The sequence below is a fragment of the Bubalus bubalis genome, chromosome 8 (genome assembly GCF_019923935.1).
Source record: "Bubalus bubalis isolate 160015118507 breed Murrah chromosome 8, NDDB_SH_1, whole genome shotgun sequence".
NCBI lineage: Eukaryota > Metazoa > Chordata > Mammalia > Artiodactyla > Bovidae > Bubalus > Bubalus bubalis.
Window position 1 is genome coordinate 27317413 of NC_059164.1, and position 19113 is coordinate 27336525.

The following is a 19113-nucleotide window of genomic DNA, read 5'->3' on the forward strand; positions in this document are numbered from 1 at the left end:
GAGCGACTTCACTTTCACTTTTCACTTTCATGCATTGGAGAAGGAAATGGCAACTCACTCCAGTGTTCTTGCCTGGAGAATCCTAGGGATGGGGAAGCCTGGTGGGCTGCCGTCTATGGGGTCGCACAGAGTTGGACACGACTGAAGCGACTTAGCAGCAACAGCAGCAAGATTGCTTCCTTTTAAGAAATGTGTGTACATTTTGGTGTTCAACAGACCATGCTACATTCAGGAGTTCTTTTATGTGTATGAAGACCAAAACCCCCACACATGTACTAAAAGTAACAGTGCTCTCTGTGGAGGACTTCAGAGTCACATTTCTTCAGTTTAAAGATGACTAGGTGAGGCTTTGCTAAAGCTCTGCCAGCTTGCACTTCTAAATTGCTTCTGAGGGTGAAATTGAACTCCCTCTGTCAATAACATCACCGTTAATTACACAGATCCTGCTACTAGTACATAGGTTGGCAGTTTTCCCAAGAATGCACAAATTCGTACAGTTTTAGCTTTCTTGCTTTTACTGGGTATTCAGAGTTTAATGGATTTAACATCTTGCTTTGTCCATAAGAGCAGGAGATACATTGAATAATAGATTCTTGTGCAATTGTTTTTTCTTACTACAACCACTTAAAAAGGCATCTTCATATGGGTATCTGAAGCATAAGGGAAAACTTATTTTACATCTGATAATATGAACTAACCCCCTGCTGTTCCCAGCTAAGAAGCAAACCAAGTTCATAATTCAGAGGTGTTGTAGTTATTCCCAAGGCCAAATACAGTTAGTTGTCTGTCATTTGAGGGCTGTAAAACTAAGGAAACTAACATCTGTTAGTGTTGGATGTAAAAGGAGCACAGCTATTCTTTAGAATTCATTTAATATAGAGAAGCAAAGCTAAATTCTAGCCTGAGTGGAGTGAATTGTAAGTAATTTCTCCCGTTAAATTGCAGAGCTTAGAATAGTTAAGAATAGTAAGCCCTCTTGTGAGCCCCATGTAATATACAAATCTCAGCACTTTGGAGGAATTGCTCTGTAAGCATGCTTGTTTATCCTCAGGTACATAGTGTGCTTGACTCCTGATAAACTACAGGGACTTGACCCTGACTTCAGTTCACAGTGATTTTTAAGCTTCATCTGATGGCAGAGAAAGGATGGGGGAATGTGAATGTTTTGATGTACAGGGGAACAAAGTTGAAGTTTGTGGCTTGAATTCATGTTTCTTTATCAGCTTTAAACAGATTGTATCTATTTTGATTAATTTTTCTTATGGGAATGAAAATGGTTTTGCTTGAAATATTTTCTGTGGCTTTGAACTCACTTTTTCAGCAGTGAAAAAGAAAAAAATCTTCTAGAACTGGCTTTTGCATTTCTGTTGAACCAGGCATGAATTTCATCACAGAGAGTCAGACAGGGAAAACCCTTGCAAGCCACAGAGCGTTTATTCTTTTCACAGGAATGCTATCAGAATTGTCCTCCTACTCAATATAGAAAAAAATGGCTTTCACAATGAGGTAAAGAGGTAGAAATGTTCTTGGGCCTTTGTTATGAATGCAATGTTGTAAGTACACAGGAAATTGAAAAATTAGAAAAATCAGAGAGCTAAATGGATGGAAAAGGGTGAAGGCAAGATTCTTTTTATAGGAAATTCTTGCCAGTTATTTTGGAGAATATATTGGTGTTTGGAGTGAGATGACTCACTTTGCACTAAGATTTTGGGTAAAGCAGCTCTTTTCCTGGCCAACTCATATCTGACTCATTTACCACTAGTGAATAAAGGATAAAATGCTCCTGGCTAGGAACCGTTGTAAGTATTTTTTGTTCATTGGGGGGGGGGGGGCAGGGGGAGGTGGGCGAGATGACAGCCAGCACAGTGCAAAGTCATTTCATTTTTATAACTCACTGATGGATCATGAATAATAAATTATTAGAAAAAGGATGGGGATTCATTTTGGGGATGGTTGACTGAAGTATAGTTTTCAAAACATCATTTTCAGGTGGCAAAGGACTTGAGCACGAAGGAAATGACTGGTGGTGGGTCAGCAAAAAAACAACAGGACAAAAGGAAAAGACAAAGCTAAGTGGGACCAACGTATATGTTCAAAGAATGTGAACTAGGACTGGTCACATAGAGCATGTCGTTTGGAGGAGAAGGCAGTGATCTTAGATTTTTTCATGTTTGTCAGGAGACGGCACCTGTAAACGATGATAGTTTGCGTTGGTCAGGTGTGTCTCAGAGGCTTCTACTTTGGAAAGGCCAGTGCAGTGCTGAGGTTTATTCTTGGATACCAGTTCAGGCCCTGCTGAAAATCAAGAACAATTTCTCTCTGGCAACCACGAGTTCAGAATGATCAACCCCTAAGTTACTGGGAGCATATTTACACTCTGGATTTTCTGTTTTTTAATCAAAACAAAGTTAGGTTTTCAAATGTCAGTTTATTGATTATAGTGTCAGTCACACAGCTGAGCTACCAGGGAAGCCCTTTCAGTCACACTGGAACTTCATCATTTCATCTTCAACTTCTGTCAATTTTTCTCATGAAAGAGATGATCTCAAGTCATTATATTATACATAAGCATGGGAAAATGTGTCATTTTGAATCTTGTCATTCTGTTTTTTGAATAACCTATCTCACTTACGTATATAAAAGTATAATAAGCTGGAAACTTCTAAGTATCTGCTTTGGCTTTCAGTAGCTTATCAGTAGTGGCAAGGACTTGATAACCCCATTTTCCTGTATCTGGAGATTTATATAGAAATAGAGACCTATTAAATACACATTTATGTCTAATAGAAATACAACTTGGTTTTCCATGTTTGGGGATTGTCTATTACGGGTTTCTGGAAGCTAAATGTTGCAGCAGTTATTCAGGTTTCTGATTTTTCTCTATGATACCATTATTTTGAGCACTTGATTTATCTAGCCAGGCAAACATTCCAGTATCCATTTTATTCTTAATTTTCATCCAGTGTCAACAATTCGTTAGTTGAAAAGTGGGCTGAGATTAGGAAGCTCCTAGTAAGGGAAAGGACAGTATGCCCCTTACCTTCCTGTCCTCCTCCTGGGCCCATCATTTTTCTCTGTGTCCAGTACCTGAAGTGTGTTCTTGGGATGTGTGTGAACTCTTAGGGAATAAATCCAGTGTGTTTGAGTTTGTTTACAAATAAGTGTTTAATTTGAAAAAAAGAAACAATATACTTCTTCATTGTTATCTTCTTACCACTACAGAGGAAGAGTAGAGTGTGACTCTGGAATCACCTTTGTATGTGCTCAGTGACTTTAGCTGTGTCTGACTTTGCAACCCCATGGACTCTAGCTTGCCAGGCTCCTCTGTCCATGTTCTTGAGGCAAGAATACTGGAGTTGGTCGCCATGCCCTCCTCCATGGGATCTTCCCTAGGTTCAAATCCCATCTCCAAATTAAGCAACATGTGCCTGATCAACAGTTATTATCTATCTCTCTGGGCTTTACTTTCCTTGTTTTTAAAATGAAGGGGAAATTTCATAGGGTTTTGAGGATGAAATGAGATAATTCATCTTAAGAACTTGACAACATGGTAAATACTCAATATTAAGGTTGGCTTTTATTATTTTTCTGTCATTTTCCTGCTGCTTCAGTTTGCATTCTTGTTTTCCCTCCCTTAATATATTGTTCATCATCTAGTGACCTACAATATTAGAAATAGATTGTACCTGGGCATCTGTATGTTTAACATTTAATATGTTCATAGGTTAAAGCAGTAGTGTAGTCATTAAAAATAAGAGATTGATAATCACTAAATTGATTCAAATAACTGATCTTGTGATTGGCTGACGAGAACTGTTACAATGCCCAATACATTGTAGGTAATAAGTACTTCATAATGAAAGAGTTCAAGATAGATGACAAAACATTGTTAAAATGGTAATGGCAATTCGTAGTACTATGTGAGCTTTCTTTGTCTTATTGTCTCTATTTACTATTTTCTGAGGGAATCAATGTTTTCAAAATGTGTGTTTTACGTTTTTCTTCCATAGTACCATTGACAGTATCCATTTTTCAGATATGCTAGCTGACCAGAATCCATAGTACTCATACCATAGAGATGGATTAACTGAGGAAACATAATAATAGAGACAGGAAGGGAAAGCAAAGTGTCTGAATGGAGAAAGGGATTGTCTTGGGCGAGGTGAAGGGGGATATGGGAACGATGCTGACAGATGCCAGGATTATTCTGTGATCTGCAGGAGGAGGCAATGGCACCCCCACTCCAGTACTCTTGCCTGGAAAATCCTATGGACGGAGGAGCCTGGTAGGCTGCAGTCCACGGGGTTGCGAAGAGTCGGACACGACTGAGCAACTTCACTTTCACTTTTCACTTTCATGCACTAGAGAGGGAAATGGCAACCCACTCCAGTGTTCTTGCCTGGAGAGTCCCGGGATGGGGGAGCCTGGTGGGCTGTCATCTGTGGCGTTGCACAGAGTCGGACACGACTGGGGCAACTTGGCGGCTGCTGCAGCAGGAGGAGGAGGGAGAACATCTGGTCCATTTAAACATTTTCTGATTATTTTCTACATGCCAGACAGTTTTGAGAGTGAGGGTCAGAGAGTTTCCATGGAGCCTTCAAAATTTTCACATATTCAGAGATTGTATTCATTGTCTCTTATTAATTATCTTAAAGAAAATATTACTACAGACCTAGTGGCTCAAAATGACAAAAAGGTCAGAAGAGTGACAAGTTTCTGGGTTAAAGTGTAGAGGGTGGCCAAGTCTTGTTCCATGCTAGAGGCGCTAAGGGAAGACACTGTTTCCTTGCTTTTCCCACTTTCTAGAGGCTTTTGCATCCTTTGGCTCGTGACCCCCTTCCTCTGTCTTCAAAGCCAGCAATTTCACATCTCCAACCTTTGTGCAGTCTTCATCATCTCTCTCTCTGACTGAAGGAGGAAAAAAGCTGGCTCAAAAACAGGGAGGTCTCTCGGCTTGTAAGATCCTAGCATGGTCCCACCAGGATCATCTCTCTGTCTCAAGGTCCTTAATCTTACCATATTTACTAAGTCAGTGTTGCTATGCAAGGAAACATATCCACAATTTCCAGGGACTAGGACATCTTGGTGGGGGGCTATCATTCTTTCTACCACAGGATCAAACGTAAATAACCAACTACAGTAAATGATAAGTCATTTGGTAGACTGAGCTACAGGATCAAAGAAGACTTAACATAGGCCAAGAACTGGGAACAAACCACAGAGGCAGGACAACTGAGCTGGGGTAGAAAAATGGAGGATTTTACCTAGTAAGTAAGAACAGAGGCATCCAAGATAGAAACAATAGCTTGAGCAAGCCACCTAGTTTTAAAAAAAATTTTTTTATATTGAACTATGGCTGACTCACAATGTTGTGTTAACTTCAGGTGCACAGCAGAGTATACATGTATCTATTCTTTTTCAAGTTCTTTTCTCATTTAGGTTATTACAGACTGCTGAGCAGAGTTCCCCATGCTATACAGTAGGTTCTTATTGGTTATCTATTTTAAATATAGCAGTGTGTACATGTCGATCCCAAAGAGTTTTACAGTACTTTTTCTTACATTTAGGTCTTTAATCCATTTTGTGTTTATTTTGTATATGGTGTTATAGAGTACTTTAATTTCATTCTTTTACATGTACCTGTCTAGTTTTCCCAGCATCACTTATTGAAGAGATTGTCTTTCCTCCATTGTAGGATCTTGCCACCTTTGAAACAGATTAAATATCTGGTTTTGATTTGCATCTCCCTGATAATTAGTGATGTTGAACATCTTTTCATGTACCTGTTGGTCATCTATCAAATATGTATCTTCTTTGGAAAAATCTCTCTTCAGATCTTCTGCCAATTAGGGACTGTTGTGAATAAAGCTGCTGTGAGGTTGTTAATATGGAAAAAACACATAACATTTCCTATATGAATCATTCTAAGTATACAGTACAGTAGTATTAACTGTATGCCCATATCTCTAGGACTTTTATCTTGCAAAACTAAAACTCTATACCTATTAAACAACTTTCCTTTTCCCCTTAGCCTAGCCCCTGGTAACCACCATTCTAAGAATTTGACAACTTTAGATATATCATATATGCGAATCATGCAGTATTTGCCTTTTTGTGACTGGCTTACTTTCCTGAGCATAAAGATGTCAAGGTTTATTATCCCTGTTGTAGCATATGACAAAATTTCTACCTTTTTTATGGCTGAGTAATAACTCATTGTAGGTACATACCACATTTCCTTTATTCATCTGACAATGGGCATTTAGTTTGCTTCCACCTCTGGCTATTGTGAATAATTCTTCAATGAATATTGTGAATAATTCTTCAATGAATATAAGTATATAGTCTATCTCTTCAAGATCTGATTTTGAATAATTTTTACTATATACCCACAAGTGGAATTCCTGGATCATATAGTAATTGTTTATAATTCTTGGAGAAACCTAAGTCTTTATGAAAGTTTTGTACAGGTTTTTACTTTGTGCCATTTTTCTTTCCCACCAGCAATGAAAGACAGTTACATTTGTCTTATATCCTCACCTGCACTTGTATAATTATTATTTTAGCCTTTCTGTTGGGTATGTAGTGAAAGCACAATACACTATCCAATTTTTCTCACAAAAGCTATATTCATGTCCATATCAGGCCTTCTTGGCACACACCCTCTCTTCTGATTGGAATACTTAGCTTGTCTTCTCACTGACCCTTCACTGGCTTTCACATTGTCTTCCAGCTTACCTTTTAGAGCTCAGATCAAATATCACTTCCTCCTCCTGGAGAATTTTCCTTGACTATTAATACCCAAATTAGATCAGGTCCTTCTGTTCTACAGTACTGTGTCTCCCCTATACCTCTCATACATAGAACAGAGCCAGGGGTGTGTCACAGATACTCAATATAATTATTTCTTTAATCACTGAAAATCTCCGTAGCCTGAGGAGCGTGCCAGCATTGGTGGAGACGTGAGGCTTTGAAGCTCTCACTGTGAACTATGGCAGCATTCTGGAAAGCAGTTTACTACCATTTTAGTCAACACAAAGCAAATAACCTGGTAATCTTGTTCCTAGAAATGAATACTGAAGACGTTCTCATCCAGGGTAATTACAGTACATGTACTAAGAAGTTCACTGCAGCTTCTTCATGATAGGTAAGAAGGGAATCATCAAACCCAGTGTCCTTTATTGGAAGAACGAAGGTCAAATGTGAAGGTTACACCATCAAGGACATGCCATGTATTACTTGGCTGCTACAGACTAGACAACGATAACTGCATACAGTGATGTTTATATAATAAATGTAGTATGCAGTGAGAAAATTACACAACAGAAATGATAAAATGTATATAAAATGAAAATATATGTCCATAAAACAATAATATATAACTTTAAGGAATCCTTGTTACTGGCCTGAATCTCAACTTCTGCTTGCTCCTCCAGCTGTGTACCTGCACACCCCCAGCCTGGCTTGCATCACAAATCTCTACTGCCATGCTCACCCCTGTGGTGAGACCCTTCATCCATGGGAGTGAGTGGGATGATGTATCCAAAGTGCTGAAAGAAAAAAACACAAAAACTGCCAACCAGAAGACTTTACCTGCCAAAGTTGTCCATAGAAATTAAGGGGAGATAGACTTTCCCAAACAAAAAGAAGAAAGCTGATATAGTTCATCACCACAAGACTTTTCTTTCAAGAAGTGCTGAAAGAGAGTTCTTCACACTGAAAACATAGTACAATAATTACCACCATGAAAATATATGAAAATATACAACACACTGGTTAAGCTAAGTATATAGTCAGTTGCAGAATACTCTAATACTATAATATGGTGGTGTGTTAAACACAACTCTGTTTAAAGGCTAAAGTACAAAAATATTTTAAATAGCTATCAGTTCAGTTCAGTCGCTCAGTCGTGTCTGACTCTTTGTGACCCCATGAATCGCAGCACTCCAGGCCTCCCTGTCCATCACCAACTCCCGGAGTTCACTCAGACTCACGTCCATCGAGTCAGTGATGCCATCCAGCCATCTCATCCTCTCTAGTCCCCTTCTCCTCCTGCCCCCAATCCCTCCCAGCATCAGGGTCTTTTCCAATGAGTCAACTCTTCGCATGAGGTGGCCAAAGTACTGGAGTTTCGGCTTTAGCATCAGTCCTTCCAAAGAAATCCCAGGGCTGATCGCCTTTAGAATGGCCAGGTTGGATCTCCTTGCAGTCCAAGGGACTCTCAAGAGTCTTCTCCAACACCACAGTTCAAAAGCATCAGTTCTTTGGCGCTCAGCTTTCTTCACAGTCCAATTCTCACATCCATACATGACCACTGGAAAAACCATAGCCTTGACTGAACGGACCTTTGTTGGCAAAGTAATGTCTCTGCTTTTGAATATGCTATCTAGGTTGGTCATAACTTTTCTTCCAAGGAGTAAGCATCTTTTAATTTCATGGCTGCAGTCACCATCTGCAGTGATTTTGGAGCCCAAAAAATTAAAGTCTGACACTGTTTCTACTGTTTCCCCATGTAATAAATAGCTATAGTAATTTATTAATGGATACACAATATCAAAAATGTATAAATCATGACATCAAAAAAAACTAGAGAGAGGAGTGAAAGTATATGTTTTATATGCAATCAAATTTATTAACAGGATAAAATTAGAGTTATTATCTATAAAATGTTTCAAGTAAGCTCAGGTTAACCACAACGCAAGAACCTATAGTAGATAAATAGAAAGGAATTAAAGCATACCACTATGGAAAAATCATCAATTTTAAAGGAAGGCATAAAAAGAGGAAAAAAATAAAGTACAACTATATGGTGGCAGTAAATTATTAACTAGGAGAGATAAGAAAGCCTTCTTCAGCAATCAATGCAAAGAAATAGAGGATAACAACAGAATGGGAAAGACTAGAAATCTCTTCAAGAAAATTAGAGATACCAAGGGAATTTAAAGATGGGCTCGATAAAGGACAGAAATGTTATGGACCTAACAGAAGCAGAAGATATTAAGAGGTGGCCAGAATATACAGAAGAACTATTCAAAAAAGATCTTCATGACCCAGATAATCACAAGGGTGTGATCACTCACCTAGAGCCAGACATCCTGGAATGTGAAATCAAGTGGGCCTTAGAAAGCATCACTACGCGCAAAGCTAGCAGGGGTGATGGAATTCCAGTTGAGCTATTTCAAATCCTGGAAGATGATGCTGTGAAAGTGCTGCACTCAATATGCCAGCAAATTTGGAAAAGTCAGCAGTGGCCACAGGACTGGAAAATGTCAGTTTTCATTCCAATCCCAAAGAAAGGCAATGCCAAAGAATGCTCAAACTACCGCACAATTGCACTCATCTCACACGCTAGTAAAGTAATGCTCAAAATTCTCCAAGCCAGGCTTCAGCAATATGTGAACTGTGAATTTCCAGATGTTCAAACTAGTTTTAGAAAAGGCAGAGAAACCAGAGATCAAATTGCCAACAACTGCTGGATCATCAAAAAAGCAAGAGAGTTCCAGAAAAACATCTATTTCTGCTTTATTGACTATGCCAAAGCCTTTGACTGTGTGGATCACAATGAACTGTGGAAAATTCTGAGAGAGATGGGAATACCAGACCACCTGACCTGCCTCTTGAGAAACCTACATGCAGGTTAGGAAGCAACAGTTAGAACTGGACATGGAACAACAGACTGGCTCCAAATAGGAAAAGGAGTACGTCAAGGCTGTATATTGTCACCCTGCTTATTTAAATTATATGCAGAGTACATCATGAGAAATGCTGGGCTGGAAGAAGCACAAGCTGGAATCAAGATAGCTAGGAGAAATATCAATGACCTCAGATATGCAGATAACACCACCCTTATAACTAAAAAGCCTCTTGATGAAAGTGAAAGAGGAGAGTGAAAAAGTTGGCTTAAAGCTCACCATTCAGAAAACGAAGATCATGGCATCTGGTCCCATCACTTCATGGCAAATAGATGGGGAAACAGTGTCAGACTTTACTTTTTGGGGCTCCAAAATCACTGCAGATGGTGATTGCAGCCATGAAATTAAAAGACACTTACTCCTTTAAAGGAAAGTTATAACCAACCTAGATAGCATACTCAAAAGCAGAGACATTACTTTGCCAACAAAGGTCCATCTAGTCAAGGCTATGGTTTTTCCAGTGGTCATGTATGGATGTGAAAGTTGGACTGTGAAGAAAACTGAGCGCTGAAGAATTGATGCTTTTGAACTGTGGTGTTGGAGAAGACTCTTGAGAGTCCCTTGGACTGCAAGGAGATCCAACCAGTCCATTCTGAAGGAGATAAGTCCTGGGTGTTCTTTGGAAGGACTGATGCTAAAGCTGAAACTCCAATACTTTGGCCACCTCATGCGAAGAGTTGACTCATTGGAAAAGACCCTGATACTGGGAGGGATTGGGGGCAGGAGGAGAAGGGGACGACAGAGGATGAAATGGCTGGATGGCATCACCAACTCAATGGACAAGAGTTTGGGCGAACTCTGGAAGTTGGTGATGGACAGGGAGGCCTGGCATGCTGCAATTCATGGGGTCGCAAAGAGTTGGACACGACTGAGCGACTGAACTGAACTTATTAACTATGAATAATTATTTTAAATGTAAATGGCTCAAAGTGAAAGGACCGCTGTACTTGAATGTTCATTGCAGGGTTATTTAAAACAGCCAAGATAGGAAAATGTGGTGTATACATAAAATAGGATATTATTCAGCCATAAAAAATGGTTCAACATGGGTTAAACTTGGGAGCATTATGCTAAGTGATATAAGACAGAGAAAAATAAATGCTGTATGATCTCACTTATATATAAAAATAAAAAAAATTGAACTCTGTATGAGGCAATGGATATTACCTTAACTACTGTGGTAATAATTTCACTATATATGTCAATCAAACTATCATGCTGTACACCTTAAACTTACACAGTGAGGTATTTCAATTACTTTTCAATAAAACTGGAAGAAAATGTTAAACTCATAGAAATAGTACACTGAAAGTTACCAAGGGCTGGGACATAAAGGAAATGGGATAATGCTGGTCAGAATATGGAAGCTTCCAGTTATAAGATGACTAACTGCTGGGGATCTGATATACAGCATGATGACTTATAGCTAACAATGCTATATTGTACACTCACAATTTGCTATGATAATCTTCTTAAATGTTCTCACCATAGCAACAAAAATGGTAATTATAGGAGGTGAAGGCTATGTTTTTATGGTAAGCATTTCACAATATATATGTGTATCAAATCGTCATATTGCGTTTAACTTGTAATCAACAAACTGTATCTCAATAACGCTTGGAAATAATACAAAAGTTCAGTCTATTGAAGTATCTGATTTGAGGATTATATACCTATATAATCCATGTATTCTCACATGTAAATATGATAACATGTTTATGAATAAATTAGCTTATTTACCCAACTGTTTTCCTTTTCTTCTGCGAATGCTGCTAATTTTACTTTGGAAAGATTTTACTACAGGATGACTTGTGACTCACTTAAAAACCCTTTACATTATATAGCAGCTCTAAACAATTTCTCACAACCTCCTTATCCAATATACTCTTGGACAGGCTATAACTTCTCTAAGAATTTTTCTAAATATTCCACATAGACTCATTTGGATATCCTTTTTAAATAATAATGAATACCTAACATTTCTCATTCTTTTGTGGATGCATTAAAATATTTTACTGTTCCATGGATAAAATCTTTCAATGTTTTAAATTTATTTTAAAAATGCTAAATTAAAATGGCAGCTACTTTACTGATACATATAGAAATCTTTTTTCTTTATATGTATAAAACAACACACCTAATTGTTCGTTTGCCTTCATTAACAAACATTCTAATATGAAAGTAATACATTACAGAATATTGGCAATTAGACAAACAGTATGAAAAAGAAAATTAAAACCACCTACCTGTTATTCCACCATCGAGAGAGGAGTGTCATCCAATTATTGTGTTTCCTTATGGAGCACAGGCATAACTCTGTACCGTTCAACACAGTTTTATGCTTATGTTAGATGATGAAGGGACAAATCCAAAGTATTAAGTAAGTACTGTCTCATAGTGTATGTTTAGAAGTCAATTTTACTTCATTTTCTAACCTTCACTACTTTTGTAAGGAACGTCTTTTTTTCTCAGGGTTTTAAACATGAAACCACAGCCTCACAGAAGTATAGTTACAACATTGGCAGTTGCAGTATTAGCAAATTGCAGAGCTCAGACTCATACTCGGTTCTCCCGACGTCTCAGACCCCAACATTCTTCCCCCAGCAACCCAGCTCCCTCAATGTATTTGGATTCCGGCTACAGTCTGTCCTTTTGACTAAATTAAAAATCATTCTAAAAGTTTGCCTTGAAACACCCTCAGAGTGTTAGTAAATTAAGGCTAAATCTCAAGTATAAATTTTCAAGCAATTAGTTTTGGTTTTGCCGGAGCAGAACACCCCACAGATGATGCCGAATAAAAACTATTTACACACTACGATAGTGCATTTCTTGTAAAAACGTTGGGTCTGTAGCAGTGATTTGCTAATCAAATTCAGAATTTGATTTGAAATGCCTCCGGCAGGCAGCCAATCCAGTTATGAAAGAACAGAAGCAAAAACCAGAACCCTGGTGAGTCTCCCTCAGAAGCTAGCTAGGTCCTTTGCTCTCCTTAGCAAACTGGTTCCATAGGAAATCACTGCAATTGCTCCTAAAATAAAATATTGCTAAATTTTTCAATAAATTATTGGACTGTACGAGACACAAAACATGTACATTTTGCAATCTAGAGTTATAAAATATTCTGACATGTTTTAATATAAACAGGAACATTTCCAATGATTGCTTGGATCGAAAATGTTTTTCCACTTGACATTTGTTTATACTTCCTAGGAAAGAAACTCTATTTATGGATAACTGAATAACACAAATAAACATCAGAGAGAGCTGAAAAATCAGCTTTGATTATGCATGAAAATCTACAATGTCATTGTGTACTCTCATGCTGTATTCTGATTGCCTGTTTATTTTTACAGAACTGCTGGTGAGCCTATGGAAGAGGAGCCAGCCTTGTGAAGTGCCAAGTCCTCCCCAGGCCCCCACCCCCGATATTTCCTGTGTGTGACATCATTGTGTATCCCCCCACCACCCAGCACCTTCAGACATGTCTTGTCTGCTGCCTGGGTGGCACAGATTCGATGGAACATAAACACTGGGCACAAAATTCTGAACAGCAGCTTCACTTGTTCTTTGGATGGACTTGAAAGGGCATTAAAGATTCCTTAAAAGTAACCGCTGTGATTCTAAAGTTACAGTAAACCACGATTGGAAGAAACTGCTTCCAGCATGCTTTTAATATGCTGGGTAACCCACTCCCAGGCCCAAAGTATGAACTAGAAACATGCAACACAGCATTAGATACTGTTAATTACAGATGCTACAACAGCCAGTGAAATTTTGGGCAAAACCTGAGAAATACTCATTCCTGACATTCTGATCAGATTTTTATTGGGTAATTTTTTGTCAGACAGTCTTAAATTGTTTACAGGATTTGCTTTCAGCTATGAACGGATAGCAATTCCTGACAGATCACGGGGTTTGTTTTGTTTTGTTCTGTTTGTTTTTGGCCTTTGTTTTAACACATGGTTCAACTTTTGCTAGTAAGAGTTCAACATGGAGGAACTGAGATGAGGCTTTTTTCAGGGGAATAAAACACGCAGTATCTCAAAGTCCAGTGGCAAAGGCACGTCACATGTTGTATGTAATTTTTTGAGAAGTCATGCCCCTTGCCTAACATTCCTCCCTCTCTGTGTTCTGACACAGGAACTTTGCGGTTCATTTGGGATGATGGCTCCCTCCTGCCCATCCCCCTTCTGCCCTCCCCCTAATGTACATCTCTTGCTCTGAGGACAGTAGCTCTGAGCATATGTTCCATGGAGTGTTTTAACTGTCTTTGAAAAAGTGTGTGTCTTTTCAAAGGCCATCTTAATTTGTTCTAAATCTATCAAGAACTTCTCTTACTTTTATTTTAGTCTTCCATCACTTCCTTTCTTCTTGCCTTTCATCCTTCCTTCCAAAAAAAAAAAAAAAAGTGAGGATTACCCACTATCTCCCCAATTACTCAGGAGCTTTGTGAACTTAGTTTTTTTTTTGTTTTTTGTTTTTTTTTTTCACTTCCCAGGTTAACACAATTGCTTAGTCTGATGTATTCTTTTAGCTGTAAAGCCACTGAGGGTAAATATGGTCTAAGTAATGTTACTGAATTTTCCAGATCTTTGAAATGTGTTAATGAAGGCATTGCCTATTTGAAGTCACCTAGAATTGAGTTAACCTTGAAATTGTGCCTTCATGTGAAAAAAACACAATACAAACTTAACCTTTACACATGTTGCCTTAGTGTCAAAGGCAAAAAATAAAGGACATTTATTTCCGAGATTAAAAGCAACTTATTAAATATAAGTAGGTTATCCCCCTACCTCCCCTTATTCTATTTCAATGTATAACTCAAACACCTAAAGACATTGATGTAGAATACCTCACAGTATTTAATATCTGACGATGCTTTCAAAGAGTTGATGTTTCTTTTTATATATTTTCTAACTCAAAGGATATATTAAAGCCATAAGTGAAGATTGTCATGCTTTTATTCAAAAATCTGAAAGAAACCTTAATTAAAACAAGGTTTTAGGGAAGGCCATGATATGAAAGATATGGAACAATATGGTTTTAGTTAAAGAGGACTCCAACCTGTAAATCAAAGATGAAAGATTTCACTCAAGTAGAATTATATAACTTCCTTTTGTTATACAGTCAGACCATATTTTTCATGCATTTGGTTTTCTTAGGATTACCATTTTAATTTTAAAGACTTTTATTACATATACAAAAATGGCTCGATACTTGGTTTAACATCTTAGAAATTTGAGACACTCTTTGAAATAGGAAATCTGAAATGGAATGTAACTCAGTATTAGTTAAAAATTACTTTCATTGCATAAGGGTAAGGTCAATCTAGATTCACAATAGTAATGAATTTTTTTTCATGATATTTTTAGAGAAATTCATGCCAATCATATTTGCTAGCTCTTGCTATTTTTGCTGTAATTGCTTAAGGAGATTTACTTAAAGAAACCAAAGGCTTAAAAAAAAAAAAAAAGGCACATCCCCCCTCCCTTTAAAAAGGAAAGCTATATCATATTGTAATTGGAAACATAATTGTGACTTTTTAAAATCAACTTTGTAATTACGAATCTCTATTATTCCTCTCAGTCCAGCCAGATATTTTTTTTAGACTTTGAATAAGAAAATGAAACGGCATAATGCAAACATACTAATTTACTGAAGTTTCCTACAATTTTACCTTAAACATTACGCACAGCCATCAGTCTGATAAAGCCAAATCACGAGCACATCGCCATGGTTTTTAAGATTTAAAACCTTAAACATTAATGAGTTAATCACACATCCTTCCACGTGAATCAGGACCCAGTTGGTTGCAGTTAGAGTCTTTAGGATACACAGAGAGGCAGATAAACTATGGAGAGGATTAATCACAGCTGAATGTAGCTGTAAGAACCGAATGCCAGTGCTTTTTGATTGTACCGTTACAAGATGGCGTGTAGCCCTCAGGAACAGAATGGAGGCTTTTGGAGAATATCAGTACTTCTTTTGAAATAGAACAGCATTTTTTAGAACAGGTAGTTTCACTTGGTATAGTTTCCTTCACTTACACATTTCATTTTTATTGCTCACAAGAATTCCCAGTAAGAGGCTGTTAGAAAAGTTCTTCTGTAAGCATTATCAATAATATGTCTCTTTCTATTCACTGCTTTGAAGCGTAATTACATAGGCTTTCTCACAATCTTATAACAACTCATATATGAGGGATAAAAATAAATGTTTTTGCGAAATCTACTAGTAAACAATACAAGGAGTGTAATAAGCTTTGATAATAGGTACAAAATGAAAATGTAAGAAAATCTTCTCAGTTGTAAAATCTGGGGTTATATATTAAATTGAAATCCAGTTTTATTAAATAATAAGTAAAAAATGGAACTCAAGTGATAATAGAGGCTATTTAATCATTGCTTAGTAGGTGAAAACATTTTGAGATGAAATATTTTAAAATATTTTAACAAATTTACAACATCAATACTTTGGCCACCTGATGTGAAGAGCTGACTCATTGGAAAAGACCCTGATGCCAGGAAAGACTGACAGCTAGAGAAGGGAAAACAGCATGAGATGGTTGGATGGGATCACTGGATCAATGGATATCAGTTTGAGCAAACTCCGGGAGATAGGGAAGGATGGGGAAGCCTGGCGTGCTGCAGTCCATGGGGTCACAAAGAGTCAGACATGACATAGCAACTGAACAACAATGACATCAATAGTGGAGACAAAAGTCAGCTTTTGGAGAAAACAGATACTTATGAAAAAACTACTGCAAGTCACATTTCCATGATCAATTGTAGAAACTGAAATCATACCTTCGATTTTGACTAAAAACCTTTGCAAAATTCTCCCACACCTCTCACTGGCAAATGGTAGATTTGAAAGCAGGACAGCTCCTCACGGAAAGATTTCAGAAACTAAAAGACTGGTCTTCCCCAACAATTCAGTACCATTTTATTTCAGAAGGATTTCCCCAAAGCTCTGTGGATTTACTAGGATTCTTTGAAGATTCCATATGGATATAAAATGATCATGTGGAAGTTCTCCTGGGAGAAAATTTCTCTCCAATCAGCATTTTCATACTTATTTTTTATCCTAGCATTTATTTTAGGACAATTTAAATATTTTTTTTACTATTTATCTTTAGAAAATTTACTCTGTCTCAGTGGAAGTATTAAATGCCTAATAGCCACAAAACAAATAAGCCAAAGGTTCCTGTCTTAAAAGTGATTCATTCTGAGCTTGAAATAATCACTGTCATGAGTTTGACATTGTCATTTCTAGCAGCATCTATTTTCTTTTCCTGATTCAGGAATGAAATCACTTACTGAGTAAAATATTTTTTTAAAAAGTAGTAGTAGGAAACAACACACCTGCTGAGCCAATCCATAGGAGGGCATTTTCATCTTCAAAAGAAATGAAAACCAGATGGCGTACGCTAAGAAATGAAGGCATTTTGTTGTCTTCAAAATTGATCATCAGCATGGTCATGATTATCATCAAATACGTCCTGTGTTGCCAAAGGACACAATTATATTTTGGTTTCCAGCACTATTTTGTACTGTCTACTGCCTTTTGAATGAAGTATTATGAGTACATCACTTTCATCAATACCCTCACTAAAATACATACGTGCCTGCATGTGGCTTCTTTTCCTGGTCATATTTACATTGAAAATTTTACCTTTTGCCTCCTAACAGCTTGTTTTTACTCCATCAAATGCTTTGTGAAGCACAGCATGATTGGCTTGCGACCAGAGTATAAAGTTTTTAGATGAACATGGTATCCTGACAAAGGCCTATAGAACTTGATTTCTCCAAATCAACTGTAGTTTGTTTTTCCTGTGGTACACCTGGCAGGTTCTATGTAATGGTTTATGCAACAACTGAGTCAAAGTTACTGACATTCTGGAAATAGCTGGGTCAGACAAGTGAACCTTACACTTTTGATCTGGGGCTGCTTCTGCTTGACCTCAGTGATAGGGTAACAGGGTTGTAAGAATTTCTCAAACCATCTTAATTCTCAAACTGGAACATTTACCAAATATGTGGTAAATTCACCGTACAGTGCCAATCTTTCTAACCAATAATTTCCTTTCCACCCCTCCCCTCCTTCCCTTGTCCAACTGCCAATACCAAATTGCCATATCGAAACTATCAGAATAATTTCTTAAATCTGTTTCCTCAGTAGAAGCAACCTTGGCAACTTATTTCCTATGACATCACTAGGTATTGCCATTTTATAATATATAAACACTCTAGTACAAACTCTCTTTTATCTTTCCCTTCAAGAACCACTTGACTTATTGCTATTCTCAAGAGATAAATCAAGTTACTGTGTTTGGATCTACAGCTTTGGACCTGTCATTTGCTTCATTAGCACAGAATTTTTCTTTGTCTCAAATGCAGTTTTCCACCGTTCTTGGTACTACCTAATTGTGTTGTACTAGTTATCACGCAGAGAAGATTGTACATAGACTTTTCTTGTCTTTTAGATGATGTTTTATGAGTCAAACCCACAAGCATAAACTCCAACCTTAAGAAAAAATGGCAAAGGAGAAATTTTAAATCAATATAATTTGGAAGTAAGATATTTACAGACTATTCAAAGAAATCCAGAGTTCTTTTATTTCTGTTTAGGCCTTAGGCATGTTAGAAGCAAATGTTGCAACATCAAGGAAGGAGGGTCAAATGTTTTGTGGGACATTGTAGTCATGCCCTTTAGGCTTCAACGTGGTGCCCTTTTTTGGAGTTGGCATTTTATGACATTTGGTTAGAGATCTTGCAACAATTTTTGACTACTGCTTTTATTAAAACTGAGTAGAAGTAGAATAGTGTTTTTGTTATTTGTGTGGTTTTTTTTAAATATAGGAATTAAGAACTCTAAAATCTGAAGAGGAATGGCACTTCCTTGGGTATGCAAAGACCATTTTTAGATTAAAAATCTTCATACGCTCTTCCTAAACTGTAAGATTCCTAAACTCTTTCTGGGTAATCAGTGTCAATGTCTAGCTCCACAGTTGGGTGATATGTAATTGTCTTTTCAGTGGCGACTGGGCATAAACAGACATGCTGTTAACAGTGAGTGGTCATTCTGTAGATTATAGCCTTGGCAGTTTGTGTCACTTGAAAGCAAATATCCTGATATTTTTAAATAAGGTGGGCAGAGCAGACAGGAAATCAATACTTGTCACTCTCATGATTAAACACGGACCAGGCTTGTTGATGTGTATGCCAATCAATCTGGAGTTTCTGGCTTGGTGTAAAATTAAAATGTCTTTATATTGTGGTCTGCTATCTGTTTCTGTAATAAGATCAGTTTGTTGTCTTCTGTGCGCCAGTGGTTTTGCCCTTAATTTTTTTGGCTAGCATTCACTAAAATCTGTCATCCAGAACGGCTGAGAAAAATACATGTTGCCAAACTCTTCTTA

At 37.5% G+C, this 19113-nt stretch overlaps 1 protein-coding gene across 3 annotated transcripts in view; it reads left to right on the forward strand.

Annotated features, from left to right (window-relative positions):
- The window catches only part of HDAC9 (histone deacetylase 9), a 1051976-nt gene extending 1038675 nt beyond the window's left edge, over positions 1–13301 (forward strand). For all 3 annotated transcript variants that reach the window (XM_044946509.2, XM_044946510.2, XM_044946511.2), the window contains exon 26: positions 13046–13301. In XM_044946509.2, the coding sequence (XP_044802444.2) occupies positions 13046–13085 (40 nt within the window). In that variant the 3' untranslated portion in view covers positions 13086–13301. The remainder of the gene's footprint in view (positions 1–13045) is intronic.
- The last annotated feature ends 5812 nt before the right edge of the window (positions 13302–19113 follow it).